We start from the raw sequence: 17,459 nt of genomic DNA, 5'->3' as shown, positions 1-17,459 counted from the left end.
CCAATGAAGGAGCCCCTACTAGCGGCTAACAGTTGCCATTACACGTTAGGGTGTCCACGGCGTTGTCAGTGACAGGCTCCACCTCTCACGATGGCTCGTTAGGTTGTTACCAGGCAGACAGGCAGCATTTCCAACATGGCAGCGTCGAGCAGCGCAGAGCAAACGCAGTTGCAAGATATGGAGGAGGAAGATGCAGGAATGGAGGAGAGAGAGATGGAATCGGACGAGGATGAGGAGGAGGGCATGGGAGTAGAAAATTCAGACGACGAAGAGGACGATTCGTCAGAAGATGAGAAAGAAAATGAAGCCGAAATTCAACGGCTGGAGGAGCAGGTAATTAAGCAACAACCATTTCAAGATTGGTTACTAACGTTAGCCAACGAGCTAAGTTAATGAGAATGAATGGATGGTAAACACAGCCAGCAACTACAGGTCAGAAGCTTTAAAACCATGAGGTGCTCTGTCCTGCTCCGGTTTTAACGGAAACTGAAAGTATACTGATGGTAGCTGCTGTGATCCAAAACAATTAAATCAGCACGTATGATACGACGTCATTCACTTAGCTAGCTTCGTGATTAGCCGTCCTGCTAACCTGTGATGCTAATGACTTGTCTCGTGTCACACGCGCCTTTTTTTACTACGCCAGTAACGTGTAGAGTAACATCGCAACTTCCAGCGTAGTTAGCAAGAAAGGACATGTGTCAGTATAGTACACAATGTCCCACCTTTATTCTGTGTTAAATCTGTCTGATTGATAATGTCTCTTAACAGTTTACAACGTTACTGCAGCGTTACTTATGTTACACTACGTTTATTCAATGTATTTGTTATTCCTACAGTTTCTTGTACGTACACCTAACGTTAGTTTGCTAAAGCTTAAGCAGTCTAATACAACAGCCCTGCAACAAGTCCTACGTTCATGAAGGTTATAAGGTTCAGCATTTGTTGAAATAGTTAAATCAATATTATCCTAAGAAAGATTCAACTAATACTGATCGTTATAACCATGAAGGTGGAATTCATCAGACATAGACCAGGGTAGAGCTGCAACAGTTAATCCATTAGTTGTCAATAAATTACTAAATTAATCTGCTACTATTTTGATAATGGGTAGAGAAATTTGTAAGAAAAAAAAGTCACATTTCTCTGATTCCAGCTCCTCACATGTGGAGATTTTCTGGTTTCTTCACTCCTCTGTGTACATAAACTGAATAACTTTGTGTTGTGGACATCATCTTGGGTTTAGAGAAACACTGCTCAATGTTCTTCACCATTTTCTGACATTTTATAGACCAAACAACCAATCGAAAAAAAATAATTGACAGATTAATTGACAATTAATTGTAGCCCTAGATTGGATTAGGCATTAGATTAGTATCCATTATGTATTCCTAATGAACTAGTAACTTAGTCTCAAAGTATTGTAGATATTGTACTAGCTTTTTTGTGTGTCATTGTGTAAGTTGTTAAACCTCCCTTTCGTCTGTGTGATTTTTTTTTTCTCAGCTGTCAATCAACGCTTTTGACTACAACTGCCATGTAGATCTCATCAAACTGCTGAAGCAGGAGGGAGAGCTTTGCCGTCTGCGGAAAGCAAGGCAGAAGATGAGTGAACTTTTCCCTCTCACTGAAGGTCGGTGTATGTCTTAATAAAGTTTGAGGGTCAGAAAAATCATCTGACAGCAGCTCTGAATTATTTGCATCTTAAACCACATTTTGTTGAATCCTGCAGAGATCTGGCTAGATTGGCTCAAGGATGAGATCCGTCTGACTGAAGAGGAGTCAAACCGGGAGAAAGTCTATGAACTTTTTGAGAGAGCTGTAAAAGACTATATCTGTGAGTGCATCGCACCATTGTCACTGCCTTCAGTTTGATGTTCAGTCATTACATGATCATAACAATTAATTGTGTGTCCCAGGTCCAGATATCTGGCTGGAATATGCTCAGTATTCTATTGGTGGCATGGGCTCACCAGGTGGGATAGACAAGGTGAGATCCATCTTTGAGAGAGCTGTGACCGCTGTGGGGCTTCACATGACCAAGGGACAGATGATGTGGGAGGCGTACAGAGAGTTTGAGAACGCCATTCTGTCCACAGTACAGGTTTGTTTCCGTCACTGGGAGTGATGTCATCAGTGGCCACACATATGCTCTGTTGTTGTTGCTCTTTGTTTATGTGTATATGAGAGAGAAAGATTTATTTTGAATAATTTCAAAAACGGTATTAGAAAATGCAAGATAGACACTTGTTAGACATTTTGCTGGGGTGCAGTAATAATAGTAATACTGTGTCAAGCATGCTTTTGAATGATAATCCCCTAATTGAATAGATAGAATAAAGAAAAAGTACAAATACTTAAGAAGCTGAGTTGAATTCCTTTGGTGTCTTGGCTTAACTCCACCAGGCACGACTGCATCGTGTGTGGTTTTGTTCCATCCTCTGCACTGCTTCATGCCCCACAAGGCATTTCATTGCCTGTCCAATTTTTTTTTCGTTGCTCAGATTTTGTTGATTTGGTCATTTTCCTGGATGTTTTTGCTTTTACCATGGGCAAGTAGGCTACCAGGTTAAAAGGGTTCTTTTTGTCTGTTTTAATTGTATTTATTGTTGATATTCAATCAGTGTTTTATTTTGAATATGCCAGCATCCCTGCGCTGTTCCTGTGTCTCTCTTCCTGCCAGAGTCAGTCCACTCTCTGCAGCTTGACGTGGCTTCCGTCAAAAATAGACCAAGAGCATATTCGGCGCGTAGCAGAGCAGAGAGCTGCTAGGACGCTTCTGAAATGTGCTGTGGTGCTCGTGGTGGAATCACAAGCATTGTCTTGAATGGTCGTGATCACCTCCAGCGGCTGTGCTGCAGCCTGAGCGTGACGCAGCCGTGCCCGGTGGAATTTGAGGGTTCGACTAAATGGGCCTTTGCTACATTTTGACACCATTCTCTGCCGTGTTTCCTCTCAGCCTCCCCCTGGCAGGATTCCCAGCCGTGAGGAGCAGGAGCTGCTAAACACTCAGCTTGAGCGAATCCATACTCTGTTTCGCCGCCAGCTGGCCATTCCTTTAATGGGTGAGCATGACGTCTCTTCTGTCCAGATGGGCTGTAAAATGGGCAGGATTCTTGTTGTGAGGGCTGAATGTCGTGGCCCACCTGAAAAACTGTGATCTACCCCATTTAAAACGATAATGCTGCCTTGTGCGATGAGTCAAGGGTGACACCGTCTTGATGTGGCTTTGTAAACGCTGTACAGATTTAGAAACAGAACACTCCTCTCTACACCCTGACCATGTTTTTATTTTATTGCAGGAGTGGATGAGAGATAGCCAGATGGTCCAGTATTGTGTTGATTTATTCTGGTCCAGCTGAATGGAGAGCGGAGGCATTTTTGGAATGTTTTAAATCCATTTTTATTCGGACCTATCTGAAACCTCATTCGATTTGCACATTTCTCCATCACAATAACTGCAAATGTATACTTCTTCAATGTTACTCTTTTGTAAATGATGTATGTGGTGTATGTATGCTTATTGATAATGTTGAGAAAAGGAAAAGTGCCTTGAAACGGAAAATTGTGCTCTGTTGCCTTGTAGACATGGAAGCCACGTATGCAGAGTATGAGGAGTGGTCTGAACATGGGGTGGCTGAGATGGTCATACATCACTACAAAAAGGCTTTGCAGCAGATGGAGAAGTGCAAACCTTTTGAAGAGTCACTGGTAACTGACTTGCACTGATTTTTGAACTTCCTTTTGGCTGAAACAGTATCTGTTCAAAATAGTGTCTGTCTTTTTTGCAGTGCATAACATGTGCATGCTGTCGTCTTGTTGCAGCTGGCTGCTGAACCTCCTAAGCTGGCAGAGTATCAAACCTACATCGACTTTGAACTAAAGGAGGGTGACCCAGCACGGATCCAGATAACCTTTGAGCGGACTCTTGCAGAGAACTGCCTGGTTCCAGACATGTGGGCAAAATACACCACCTATCTTGTGAGTACCGGTCAGTGTTTGGTGTGATGCTGTCCTTAACAGGCTCCCAGTCAGACTGTTATGTTTGCTGTGTAGAATTTGGACTAATTTCACGTGCCATTACCTCCCAGTCTGACTGCTCTTATTCAGCGCCTGAAACTTGCCGACTCCATCGTCTGCCAGCAAGGGCTGAACAGCTATGATCACAGTGTTGCGCTGAGCTTATCTTGATAAATTACAGCCAGTGATTTCTCCAACAACTCCTCTTGAAATGGATACAAGGGTCTTTTATTTGCTGTAATTTAGATTCTGACATTTTAAACACTAAATCTGGACAGTAACCAGTGATACATCGGGTTGATTGTTATTCTACTCATCTAAAAAGAGTAAATGATTCCATTTGACAGTTTCTCCAGTTACTGGTTCAAGTTTCCAGATCCCTATTTGTTTAAATGTGCACTATTCATATTTCAGTGTTAACAGTTTGGCTGGTTTCCTCAGTGTTGAACAGAGTGTAAAAACATCCAGTGTATAAACTTTGCAGAAAGAAAGGATGGTAGAAAATGTGGTTGCATATAAAAGCGGTTGCATTTAAAATTTTCAGTAAGAAATCTTTCAGATCATTCTGACCATTTTGTTATTTGTTTTCTCTACAGGATCGTCAGCTGAAGGTCAAAGACTTGGTTCTCTCCACTCATGAACGTGCTGTCAGGAACTGCCCCTGGACCATGGGTCTGTGGAAGAGCTATGTACTTGCACTAGAGAGGCATGGAGCGGACCATCAGACTGTCTCAGGTACCAGCCAGAGTGCAGCGTGAAACCGTTCAGATAATGACTGAGTGGCTGTTTTCATGCAGTTTGTCTGTTTTAAAGTTATGCATGTATTACCTTACAGTGGACTGATGTTGAATATGTTCTAGTGCTCTTATGTGAAGATATCTCAGACCCTTACTTTAAAATATTTGAACCTGCTTGATATTTTCTGTATTTTTTTGTCTCCCTCAGATGTTTTTGAAAAGGCGCTGAATGCAGGTTTTATTCAAGCGACAGATTATGTGGAGATTTGGCAGGCGTACCTGGACTACCTGAGGAGGCGTGTGGACTTCAGTAAAGGTGGGAGCAGTTGGGTGTGAAACAAAATTTGTCTTTGTGTTAGGAAGCTACTAAATTCACCCATTGCTCTCTTCCCTTGGTGTTTCCTTTTTTGCAGAATCAAGTAAAGAGTTAGAGGAGCTACGTGGGGCTTTCTCTCGATCTCTAGACTACATGAAACAGGATGTTGAAGAAAGTAAGTGGATTTGAACCTGACTGAGATTACTTTGTGATATTCTTGATTTGATTCTCATATAATTCATTTTCTTGTGCCATCATAGGGTTTGGTGAAAGTGGAGATCCTTCTTGTATCATAATGCAGATCTGGGCAAGGATAGAGGTAAGCAGAGTTACTATGACAACCATTTTCAAGATTTGGATTTCTGTCATGTTGAATTGTGTTTAACCCTATCTTTAATCCCTGTCAAAAATCTGATTTTTGAGTGTGTAAAATTAAAATTAAATAAAAAGGACTAAAGGAGCAGTTACTATTCAATGGCAGTACTGTACCTTTCAGAAGATGTGATGTTTTAGTTAAATTATACCATTATAACCAAGCGTTTATGTGATGATGTTTATGTGTGTTTCTATGCAGATTGTAATGTTTTGTTTTTTGTTTTTTAGAAAAAAAAACAACCAAAACCGTCACATGTGTAATATGAAAACAGCCTGCACATTTCTAATATTTTTCTCTCAACTTGTTTCCTCCCTACCAGGCCCTCCACTGCAAGAACATGCAAAAAGCCAGAGAACTGTGGGACAGTATCATGACAAAAGGCAATTCCAAATATGCCAACATGTGGCTGGAGTACTATAACCTTGAAAGGTTTGTCACTCTATGTCTGATGCCTTTGTGACTAAACATTCAGCTGAAACTTGTATATGGTGTCCTGATTGCTGATTTACTTTATCTGTAGGTCTTATGGAGACCCTGCTCACTGTCGGAAAGCTCTCCACAGAGCAGTTCAGTGCACCTCAGACTACCCTGAGCATGTGTGCGAAGTCCTGCTCACCTTCGAGAGGGTGGAAGGTGAGTCCAATACAAAAGCCAAAGTTAACATAAGAATAAAGGAGATTTTCATAAATTCCAGTGTGTCTCTGTATTTTGCATCCTCACCCTCAGGTTCTCTGGAGGACTGGGATGCAGCAGTGCAGAAGACAGAGACCCGTCTGAACAGGGTTAACGAGCAACGAGCAAAGGTAGGAGCACATATCGGCACTGCACTGTGCAGGTGTATCAGTTAGCTGCCTTTGGCTAACGTTGGCGTGTTCTGCCCATCTGTTAGGTGGCTGAGAAAGAAGCCACCATGGCTCGCCAAGAGGAGGAGAGAGCTGATCAGCGGCGGAAGGCCAAGTCAGACAAGAAGGCTCAGAAGAAGGTCCAGAAGGGAACTCGAGCTGGGGAGAAGAGGAAAGCGGAGCAGGATGATTACCACGACGAATGGAATGAGGACTCTGGTAAATAATGGTGACATGATGAACCTTTTTACTTGAAGAAAAAAGGATCACTTGAGAGATTATGCGTTGACTTACCTTTCTTTCTCTACATGACAGAACAAGCTCCTAAAAGGCACAGAGGAAATGGGGACCAAACCACAGAGGAGTACATGGAGACCGAGTCAGGAGTCTTTGGGAGGAACGCTCCCCCTGGCGCTAAAAAGGCCCAGCAGGGAGTTGCGACGGCTGCCCAGAGACACAACGACGACAAGCCAGAGCTTCGCAACAATAAGAGCAGCGTTTTCATCAGCAATCTGGCATACACGCTGGAGGAGCCAGAGGCAAAGCTCAGGACACTGTTTGAGGCCTGTGGTCCCATCAACCAGATTCGCCCTGTCTTCAGCACCAAAGGGAACTTCAAAGGCTACTGCTATGTACAGTTTGAATCTCCAGTCTCTGTCCCTGAAGCCCTGAAGCTAGACAGGCGGGAGGTGGAGGGCAGGCCCATGTTTGTGTCACCTTGTGTCGACAAAAACAAAAACCCTGACTTTAAGGTAATTTAAAATATAAACACAACTAGAATTTTTTTTAAAATTATAACTAGATTATCTCAAAACCTTGAAAATCATTGAATCATTTACAACTTACATTGCAAAAGACTTTCTGTTGCCTTGATCTTAATTGTTTAATTCATCTATCCATTTTATGCCACTTAGGTCTGTCCAGGGTCACATCACTTTAATTGTATCAAAGGCAATTATCAGTATATATTGTTGAGATGTCCAAATCAATAATTGTAGGTCATATTGTCCCTACCTGTTTTTTTTTTTGTTTTTTTTTTTCATTCATTGACCATACAGCTGTAAAACCGGTGTTGAATTGGATTCTGTGTGGATTGAAAAGGTCTTAAAAAGGTCTTCAATTCAACTGGTGAACCCTGCAGAAACCCTGATAATGTGCAATACAAGTGACCACTTCACATGAATGTCCTTGCAGGTGTTTAAATACAACACATCCATGGAGAAACAAAAAATCTTCATCTCTGGGCTGCCGTTCTCGTGCACTAAAGAGCAACTGGAGGAAATCTGCAAAATTCACGGCACCATCAAAGATGTTCGTCTGGTCACGTATCGCTCAGGAAAACCCAAGGTGAGGCGTAAAGGAGGCGACAGTGCCCAGATGTTTGGCTAAAATTAGTCATCCTGAGCTAGTGATAACCACCTTTGACCATGCGGATGCTGAAGATCACGGTGTATAGAGTCTGCTATTCAAGTGTTAAACCTCTTTCTGTGTTGCTCTGCAGGGTCTGGCATATGTTGAGTTTGCAGATGAAGCTCAGGCTTCTCAGGCGGTTCTGAAAATGGATGGTATGGACATGGAAGGCAACAAGATCGCTGTTGCTATAAGTAACCCTCCTCGCAGAAACACAATGGATAAACCTGGTTCCAGCAGGCCCACGGCAGACATGATGCCTCGCCAGGTCTACGGATCGTAAGTTTGTTCACTCATTTCTCTGTCATGCCAACTAAAACGCTCTGAAAGCCACTTGCAGATCAATACCTGTACAGAAAGAGGCTGTTCTTTCTTTTCCCAGGAGAGGAAAAGGACGCACCCAGCTCTCACTACTGCCTCGTTCCCTGCACCGACAAAGTGGGCCTGTAAGCAAAGTGGAGAACGGGACTGCAGCTGAGCAGGCAACAGCCAGCGCAGCAGCGAACGCAGCTGGGGACACGAAACCTTTGTCAAATTCAGACTTTGCCAGGATGCTTCTCAGAAAGTGAGAAGATGAGCGAGAGATTTCCGCCTTCACACTGAAAGCCATCTTGTGTCCTTACAAATTAGTGTTGGTGATTTTCCTGTAATTGGTTACCTGGCCTCCCTTTAATCTTGTTCTCATCATCCGTTCTGCGAGATTGCCTTAATTGCCAAGCTCCTGCCCTCCATCACAAACCCTTTTCAACTAAGACTTTTCTCCAGTGTGACAGTGTGTCCTCCGTTCGGTTAGTCTGAAGGTGGCTGGCAGGCGCTTTTCTTTTTTCTTTTTTTTTTTTTTAATAAAAAGTGTATCATATTTGTGTGTAAATATACCGTATCTAAAATTGTACGCCTCATGTTGCAAAGTGTCTTCTTTTGTTGTATAATGTGAAAGGGATCTGAGTGAGGCATCTGGGAGAGTATTTTTTTAGATATTCAAAACAGCCAAACTTGTGAACGTTGTTTTAAAAAGGTGATATGCAAGTGTGTGTGCGTGTGTGTGTGTGTGTGCGTGTGTGTTTTGCAGTGATGAAGACATTCTCCAGATGTTTTTAGGAAACCGAGGATTTTGTTGTAACTTATTTTGACCTCTTTGAGGACACAGCTAACAAAGCTAGCAGTGATTTTCTGACTGTGTAGTGCAACTAAAACATTTTTACATATTATCATCTCTGAGTTACCATCTGCTGTTAATTGTCAGTATTATGAAGCTATGGACTGCCCTTAGAGGGTCCAGCATATGTCACTGGCTAAATCTTGGCCTGAGGGCATGTTATTACAGTATGAGAACTGCCCCAGTGTCATGTCACTACCTATGCTCGATATCAGTTACAGTATTTACAGAACTGCTTTAAGTATAAGGTCTCATCACTTTCATCACTGTTAATGTGAACTGTCTGTTCGTGGTGAAAACATCAAATCGCTGATGTTGGTTTCAGATATCAGTTTGAGTTGTGTACTGTGGACCGAAAGACGTTCAGAGGCAAATGAACCACATTCTTTTCGCCTTATGAAACGCAAAGAATGCACACAAGCAGGGCATTAACGATGCTTAAGAAACGTGTCTGATCGGATGCTTTGGTGGCCAGACACGCCCCAGACTAATGTGTCTGTACTCTGGTTTAGAAAAAGTGCTTGATCTTTGGCTTGGCATGAAAACTCATTTGCCCATCAGTGTAGAGCAACAAGGATTTGTCAATCAACAGAAAATTTCCAGCGTTTCAGATGTGTTTGCTTTTCCTTCTCTTACATTATGGTAAAGTGATTATATTTGGGTTTTAGACTGTTGATGAAACAAAACTAGACATCTGATGGCATCACCTTGGGCTCCAGGAAACTTGATGGGCATTTCTCAGTTTTCTCAGGTTATGTAGACAATTGAGGAAAAGATTGGCAGATTAAATCCACTGATCATAGAGAAGATATGGATTAATTTAAGATGATAGAAAGAGAACATGACCAGAAATGTGAGAAAGTACATGTGGAACTCTTGTTTATGCATTGTACAAGTAAATCCTTCAAATGTTACAAACTGAAATCTGAGTTTTATAAATGTGGTTTGGATCTGGTTTGTTTGGTAGAGTTGGTTTCACCCTCTGAATGAACTCTGTGTATGAGGAGTCACAGTTAGCTGGCAGCTCGTCAGTATTCTGGGCTGTTGCCGTTATCTACACATTATTTAGGTCTGCAGCTCCTTCTACACAACAGAAGAGAATCTATGCAGTTTTCCCTTTCCTGTTTTCCCACATAAGGGTCAAACATTTGTCTTGTTTGGATATTAATGCTTCTGTTTAATGTACATAATGTTGAGTATAATATTTCAAATAGGTCACTATAGTTTGTAATAAATATAAATCTAAGTTTTCAAAACAGATGGAATACAAGCTATATGTATTGCTCTCACCACAGTGGCCTAATCTGAAAGAAAAAAAAAAATCTAAATACGTTGGTCTCTAGAAGTCACCCGTTTTATGTTCAGTACTAAAAAGGTGATATATGTGCATTGCTGTTGTTTTGTATCATTTCTATAGTCAATGTTTTGAATTTGGTATAGAGGTAAATAATAAATGGCTATTCTTTGTTCACAGTATTTATTTTCCTGCTTGTTTCATTATCTACCCTTGTGTTTAGGGTCCTGTAAAAAAAAAAAAAGAAAGTCATTTGTTGTTTTAATAAAATCATGTAAATCATCTTTCATTCCAGTATGACACTAATAGCTTTGTTTGTTCTAAGAAAAAGTTCATAACCTAAAGACGTAATGAAAGTTAATAGCTCGCTTTTATTTTAAAATAAAATAAATAATACATGAAAGTGCTTTACAGTGTTATGAGACATCTTTATCTCAAAGATAATGAACTAAATATTCACTCACACACACACACACACACTACACATCCGCAGTGGAAATCACTGAAGCATCTCAAGTAAAACGACAGAGGGCTGTTTGCTCCTCACGTCAACAGTAGTCAAAATTCAGATTGTAATCTGATGGGAAATAAAATGTACAAGACTCCAATGAGAATGTGGCTACAAACTAAAAGTGGGAATAAGGTTTGTCTTAATTCTGCAGGAGAAATATTATGATACAGAAACACAACAAAATCAGATTTCAATTCAACATCCTGCAGCAGTTTCAATGAATTCAACAGGTAAAGAAACCAAACAGAAGCATGGGGGTGATAAGATAAAATATGGCCAAGTGACAAGGCAATTCATTTTATGATTGTTATCTAATAGCTTTTAAATTAATCACATACTCTCCCTGCATGATAGCATCTCATGCTCCCTTTTTCCTCCCGTCACCAGCTCAGTTGTGGATCGGGATGGTCTGTTTGCAGTCCGGACAGGCCTGGTCCTGGCTGGCTGCTGGCAGCCCCACAGCGTGCTCTGTTGTAGAAATCAACAATGTGTCCAAGGTCATCTCTGTACATTTGGCTATGAAGCGAATGAAGGGCCGTACGTCACCCTCATTGGCTGTGTCTAGAGCTGCATAGTATTCAGCCCGTTGTTCTTTGCGAATAGTGACGGGTGGGTATCGTGCTTGCATTAGCACGAGGTTCATGAGAAGTCGTGACGTGCGTCCATTGCCGTCTACAAACGGGTGCACATACACCAGTTTGTAGTGGGCGAGAGCTGCATACTCCACAGGGTGCAGCTGCAGGGCCTCCTCGGAGTTGAGCCACTGAACCAGCTCCTGCATATGTCTCTGCAGGTCCTGGGGGTGGGGCGGGATGTGGTGGCCCACAAACACCTGGCTGGTGCGCAGCCTCCCTCCCTCTACAGGGTCAACGTAGCCGAGCACCCGCTTGTGAATCTCCAGAATGTCGCTGACAGTGATGGTTCCCATTCTGGACAACAGCGTGGTGTTAATATACTTCATGGCTGCATCCACGCCGATGGCCTCGTTCTGCTCCTGCAGGCTCTTCCCAGGGACGGCGTAGCGTGTCTCGATGATGTGACGGATCTCAGATAGAGTGAGCGTGCTGCCTTCGATGGCCACAGTGTGGTAGATGTGGTGGTAGTAGGTTTCCTCCATCACTCGGCGGAGTGCAGAGTTGCCTTTGGGAATGGACATAAGCCGCCGAACTTTACTGTCAATGATGCCAAAGTAACGCTGGTCAATCTCTTCCACCAAGGGAAGAGTTCGGTCTCGGCTGACCAGAGCTCTCTCATTACATGGCGAGATGGCCAAGGCTTTGGTGTAGAGGTGGTCTGCCTGGACGACGTCTTTCTCCTCCTCCAGAATGGTCCCCAGCTCTGTTAGAGCATCAACAAAGTCTGGATTCATGCTGAGTGCATGCACCAGTAGCTTGTGAGCCTTCTCCCTCTTCCCCAGTTTCTTCATCTCCAGAGCCTGGAGCAGCGCCGCTTTGGCCTCCAGCTTCATCTCTGCAAGCAAAACACAATGACAACGTCAACTCCAACACAGGTGACAGTGTAGAGATAATTATACAGCAGATCTGTTCAACAGCAGGGCTGGACAATACTGAAAATAAATATAATGACATGAAGAGAACCTTAATCCACTACTGATCATTATGTGACCATAATGCTGTATATGTGATATCACTGGTTATTTTACGCTAAATCACAACGCAAGGACAAACTAGAACTGCTATTTTCAAGAACTTGAGAAATCATTCAGAAAAAATATATTTAATCCCAAAATATGATGTGAAAAATATGCTATTTACAAATGCTTTAAAACAGAGAAAAGAAGATCAGAAGATGTTAGCTGAGGTGAATTTGGTGAATCACGCAGTTTCACCTCTTGCTGTTTGTACCTTTGCTCGGCTTGGACCTCTGAGGCAGCAGATCAAGGGCAGTAAAAGGGACAGTGAGGCTGGTGGACTGCACAGCCGGAGGCGGCTGAAAGCTTCCCCACAGCTGGCAGCGGAGCTGAGCGATGCCCTTCAGGGCGGCGCAGCACTGGTTCTCCACCCCCACCAGGGGCATCAAGAGGGCCACCAGAGAGCCGAGGATGACACACAGCAGCGGGCCCCATCCTCCGAGGACACGGCCGCTGGTGTAACGCCACACCGTCACAGCAGCCATGATGTTTCCAGGTTAAACTCTCCATCCTCTAGTGATACGGTGCCCCATGTATATCCACCCCAGCTATGAGAGCCGAAGGGCGGCTGACAGGGGGGAAAGCACGGTCAACATGACAGCTGGGAGTCACTGACACTGCCGACGAAATTCAACTCAGTTAACCAAATGTTACAGCTCGTACGTTAGCTAGCTAGCTCGCTGTCGCATTTATGTGACTCTAATCTGAAACTCTAAAACACCGACTACATTAACGACCAGACGGCGGATGACTTGCTATCGGCCTCAGTACACCTGTGTACAAAACACACACATCATCAACTCCCCGGTCTGAACGTGTGAACATCCTGGAATATAATTGGTCAGAGTTGTATTGAAGAGCGGCGCCGATTGGTTGAAAGCGCAGCAATACAATAAATGGTTCGTAACAGTTTCTGATTGGACGAGGGGAAATTTAGAGCCCTAACTTTAGCCTTTCAGGTAAAACTTATAATACTTACATCAGCAGAGACATCGCATGTAATCTCCCGGAAGAGCATCCAAAACATGCTTCATTTTGTGTACAATTATATGCATTTCGAAGAGATAGATATTTTTCCTACTACATTGTGTTCTCCTGTTGTTAATACGACCAAAAAACGTTTTGTATAATTTATGCATTTATATGTAACTATTAATTATATATTATATATTTTTTACTTTCAGTTGACATTTTTACATTTTACAAGCTTATCTCCACACTATGGCATTTTCTTGCTGTTGTTGTAGTTATTTTTTTCAAAATAGCTTGCTCTTTAAAAATCCAAAACTTGATGCGTTAAGATTTGTGCATAGTTTATAGGAAGGACGACCTGACAGGGTGTACCCAGGGCAAAAAGTCTCCAATAGATTTAAACTGACTGCTCCAAATCTGTGACTTCTACAGCCTCAGAGTTAATGATGACTAAACATGTCAGGTGATCCGCTTTGTGGGGTTGTTTTCATGATAAAAAAAAGGGCCTTTCCAGGACAATTAAACAAACAAACAATGCTTTGCCAGTTTAACCACAAACTAATTTGCTTGATGTAATTGTCCGCCAACACTATTTACTCTCTGGGAGGGGGAGCTGTTTGATGTACTTTTTGCATTTTTTTTGCATTTGCATTAAGGAACTAAATACAAAGTTGTTTAGCCATGATACTTCTAATCACTCAGTATTTTTTATTATGCAGACATCTGCTGCGCCAGCTTTGCCACCAGCGGTTATTTTAATGCAACCGTACTAATGCACACAAGAGGGCATCATTGCTCTGTGATGCAAACATCCCAGTCGCAGCACAGCATCACCTCTGTGGACTGCAGTGGCATTCTTGGCCTGAGCTGTACTTGCATGAAGCAAGATTAATATCTTCCTCGTCAGCCTCTTTCTATTAACATGTGTAACCTTTTAATCCTGTTACACAGTTTTTTTTTCAGGTTTTATGTATTTTTATTAAAAGCTTTTATACTTTTATATGTGTCATCTATTTATGGTGAAATTGCCTTTAGAGAAATAACCACCAGCTGGAAACAGCCTGTGGTGATGACGATTGATTCCTGGCTGCATGCCAAAGCCAACACCATCAGACATATCTTCAGCAGATGGCCAACTATCAGCTCTAAATAGCGGATATTCATGGACAGCCTGAGACTTTGCAGCACTGCACCGTGTCCACCGACAGAACACAGAAAGTTATGAATGAACACCCATGTAGATGATTTTGTGTGGAGTTAAAGATTTAGTTGTTCTGTCTGAAATCTGGAGTTTTGAATTCATCAAGTTATGTTTCACAGTGTTCTGGCAGTGAGCTCTGGAGCTGCACACTGACATCATTTACCACCACAGAGTCCCTCTGTGCTGCTCTGACCCACAGCAATTTCACCTTGGAGGATAATGGAGCAGCCTGTTCGAGTGTGCTTGAGCTGCATTATTTCTCTACTCCCGTTATTCATGCGCCCTATCACACACTTCTCAAAGCAAAGAGGAGGCTGTAGGAAGCTGAAGCGGCTATGAGTATGTTTACATTGATTTGTCATTCTCCGAGAGGGTGGAAAAAAAAGAAAGAAAGGAAGAAGTGCTGGGGGAATATTTAATCAGCTTCCTGCCAATGATTAACTGTGATGGGGAAGGATGACTAACTGCTGCCTGTGGGATACAAGCTCAAAATTTAGTGTATCCGTGGCTCAAATCAGACTCAGTGCTGTATAACGTTGCCACTGCACCAAGACACTTTTATTATTACTCTTTGGCTTGGAAGGAGCTTTCACTCCAGAACGAATGAATCCAGGCCAACAGCTGGTTGCAATGAGAAGGAAAGAGAGGACAAAGTCTTTACAGGTTTCCACTTCCAGATGGTTCTTTTTGTATTATAACAAAATAAACAGAAAACCAGAAAGGATTCTAGATCTGAATGACAAATGTTCCCTGTAAGAAGTACCCATTTCACATTTTAATAAGATTAAAATGGAAGTAAAAGCCATAAGAAGATGCAGCATAATGCAAGATGATGAAAAACTGCACTGGCAATTTCCTGAATTTTGGTTAGAACAGTGATCAGAGTCTGGGCACGTGGAAATGCCCTGAAAGCCCATACATCTGATATTATATCTTATAATGTTATCACATTTTCAATGCAGATAACATGATCAGGGGATATTACTATGTTTGTGTGTGTGCCAATAACTACTGTGGACTAGCTAAGAGGACAAGAGCATGATGGTACAGAAGACGCCTCATGTCACAAAACTAATTCAGTCCTCCTCCAAACACTGAATCTCTGGGGGATGGAGTTATCATCCACCTGAAACTCAGGCCTCCAGAGCCTCACAGAAAGGGTTAGATCAGGTATCTTAGATCAGGTATCTGGGGAGAACTACCATGGCTTAAGGCTTAACCGACAAAATAGTTGGTCTCCATCACTCTTTCCTAAACTCAGGGCTTCAGGTATTATACTCAAGTATTAGGTCTGGAGCTGTATTAGGTCAAGTATTAGCAGCTCTCTGAAGCAGCAGTCAGACGAGTTCTTCCTCGATCAAGTTTGGTTCAAAGCAAAAGATTCTCTCTACCAATGTCCACATTTGGCCTGAGTTTTTGGACTTAAAGGGGCGCTCCACTGATTTTATATGCCAGAGTCGGTTTAGTCACCATGAGATGAGCATGTTTTCTGTGGCTGTAAATAAAGCAGTTCTGTTCAGCAATTCAGACAATTATGCAGTTTTTATATACTGAGAATCTTTAAAGCTTGGGGGTTTGTACACTGCTGAATAGTGTGTAGGTACTATTGCATTTAATTAATAGTAAACATTTTAAATACATGGTTTTTGCTTGGAACCACAGACATCAGTGTGAGGTTGTTTTATCATCAAGTCCAAAGAAAGAGCAGTTAATCACAGTCATTTCTTATTTTCTGCAAATAATGTTTTGTTGAAAAACATTGATTGAGACATTTGACAGAGACATTTTTCCCTCTGGATGATTGGGACAAACCTGCCCACTAATGGATTACATATGTTCACAATGTCTTTCTGAAAGAATAATCTGATGCTTTTCCTACTGTGGTTTCATTCAAAGTTAGCGGACGAGGACAAAGAAGTGGTTCAGTGTCACTCCTAAACAACATCATTACACCTTTAGGAAAATAAATGAGAGAAAATAATAAGAGACCAAGATAAAAGCATTTGTTTGTGGAAATTAGCCAATCAAAATGGCCATTTTCAACACTGTCCTTGGATAAAACCAAACGAGGAAGACCACCTTATCACCTTACTGAGGCTTTTTTTTTTTTAATTTAAAGGTGTAGTTCAGGGTTTAAAATCCTAAACGTTAAGGCCACCAGAGTCAACAGTATTTATCATCACAGAGCTTTTGATTTAAGAGTTTTTCTGACCAAACTAAATTAGCATCTCTTCAACAGATTATAATACGGCTGTCAACAGATACAGTATATCTATTATATATATATATATATATTGCACAGTTTAGCCAGAAAAAAATAAAAATGGAAGACTTTAATAACAGAAAACCTGAGAAACAGAGAAGGTCAAATGAAAAAGTGATAACTGTTGCATTGTGGGAAATGTAGGACCCTGTATTCTAAAAGATTTAAAGTCAGGATATCAAGGCCCTTTGTGCTTCAATACCGACACTTTATTTTTAATCTGGCTCTTGTGAATCACCCAATTTATGGAAATGCACAACTATTGTTGAAGGGCCTTTCTAAAGAGAAAAGTGCTGTGTCATCACATCAGGCTGAGACATAGAAGAGACAAGAGACATAAATACAACAATAAATAAAGTTTTAAATATTAAACTTATGGCTTCCTTCACAACTCAGTTTCTAATTATATTTGTTAGTGAATAGTTATTGCAAAATAATTTCAGACCTGGGAAATGTTATTCCCTGTTGCTTGGGTTTGTCATTTCTTTCATTAGAACACCCAAAACAGAACAAAAGTCTGGCATGTTCTACCGTTTGAATGGGCCAGAAACCTGCTGCAAGATGGCAGCAGCAGAGATGCAGCACAGGAGCCAGATGCAACATCTATTGTGCTTATACGTTCTTCTGTTATTCTTTAATGGCAACTGATTGGAGGATCAGAGGATTTTTTTCATAAATTTGGTTAAAGTTTGCACTACATTTGAATGGAA

General features: G+C 41.8%; 2 protein-coding genes across 2 annotated transcripts; one reads left to right on the top strand and one right to left on the bottom strand.

Annotated features, from left to right (window-relative positions):
* Positions 1 to 135: 135 nt before the first annotated feature.
* On the top strand, positions 136 to 10,442 carry sart3 (spliceosome associated factor 3, U4/U6 recycling protein). Its single transcript, XM_041936653.1, has 19 exons — positions 136 to 333; positions 1,507 to 1,633; positions 1,733 to 1,837; positions 1,920 to 2,104; positions 2,960 to 3,065; positions 3,587 to 3,711; positions 3,826 to 3,981; positions 4,617 to 4,755; positions 4,966 to 5,073; positions 5,171 to 5,248; positions 5,334 to 5,392; positions 5,769 to 5,878; positions 5,970 to 6,082; positions 6,176 to 6,252; positions 6,339 to 6,510; positions 6,607 to 7,043; positions 7,486 to 7,638; positions 7,793 to 7,980; positions 8,084 to 10,442. The coding sequence occupies exons 1-19, from the start codon at positions 136 to 138 to the stop codon at positions 8,268 to 8,270; spliced, it is 2,823 nt and encodes a 940-aa protein (XP_041792587.1). The 3' UTR covers positions 8,271 to 10,442.
* A 38-nt stretch (positions 10,443 to 10,480) lies between these two features.
* On the bottom strand, positions 10,481 to 13,115 carry ficd (FIC domain protein adenylyltransferase). The gene is made up of 2 exons (XM_041936654.1): positions 12,528 to 13,115; positions 10,481 to 12,132 (listed from the first exon to the last, which is right to left on the bottom strand). The coding sequence occupies exons 1-2, from the start codon at positions 12,796 to 12,798 to the stop codon at positions 11,051 to 11,053; spliced, it is 1,353 nt and encodes a 450-aa protein (XP_041792588.1). The 5' UTR covers positions 12,799 to 13,115; the 3' UTR covers positions 10,481 to 11,050.
* Positions 13,116 to 17,459: the final 4,344 nt, after the last annotated feature.

The sequence above is a fragment of the Chelmon rostratus genome, chromosome 5 (assembly GCF_017976325.1).
Source record: "Chelmon rostratus isolate fCheRos1 chromosome 5, fCheRos1.pri, whole genome shotgun sequence".
Taxonomy (NCBI): domain Eukaryota; kingdom Metazoa; phylum Chordata; class Actinopteri; order Chaetodontiformes; family Chaetodontidae; genus Chelmon; species Chelmon rostratus.
The sequence above is the reverse complement of the archived record's forward strand: the minus strand, read 5'-3'. Positions and strand labels throughout refer to the sequence as shown.

Coding starts and splice junctions, on each gene's coding strand:
- sart3 (XM_041936653.1), top strand. CDS start 136: ATGGCAGCGTCGAGCAGCGCAGAGCAAACGCAGTTGCAAGATATGGAG. Junction 3,066..3,586: donor GCTGGCCATTCCTTTAATGG/GTGAGCATGACG, acceptor GTTGCCTTGTAG/ACATGGAAGCCACGTATGCA. Junction 3,712..3,825: donor AACCTTTTGAAGAGTCACTG/GTAACTGACTTG, acceptor GTCTTGTTGCAG/CTGGCTGCTGAACCTCCTAA.
- ficd (XM_041936654.1), bottom strand. CDS start 12,798: ATGGCTGCTGTGACGGTGTGGCGTTACACCAGCGGCCGTGTCCTCGGA. Junction 12,133..12,527: donor GAGGTCCAAGCCGAGCAAAG/GTACAAACAGCA, acceptor TTTTGCTTGCAG/AGATGAAGCTGGAGGCCAAA.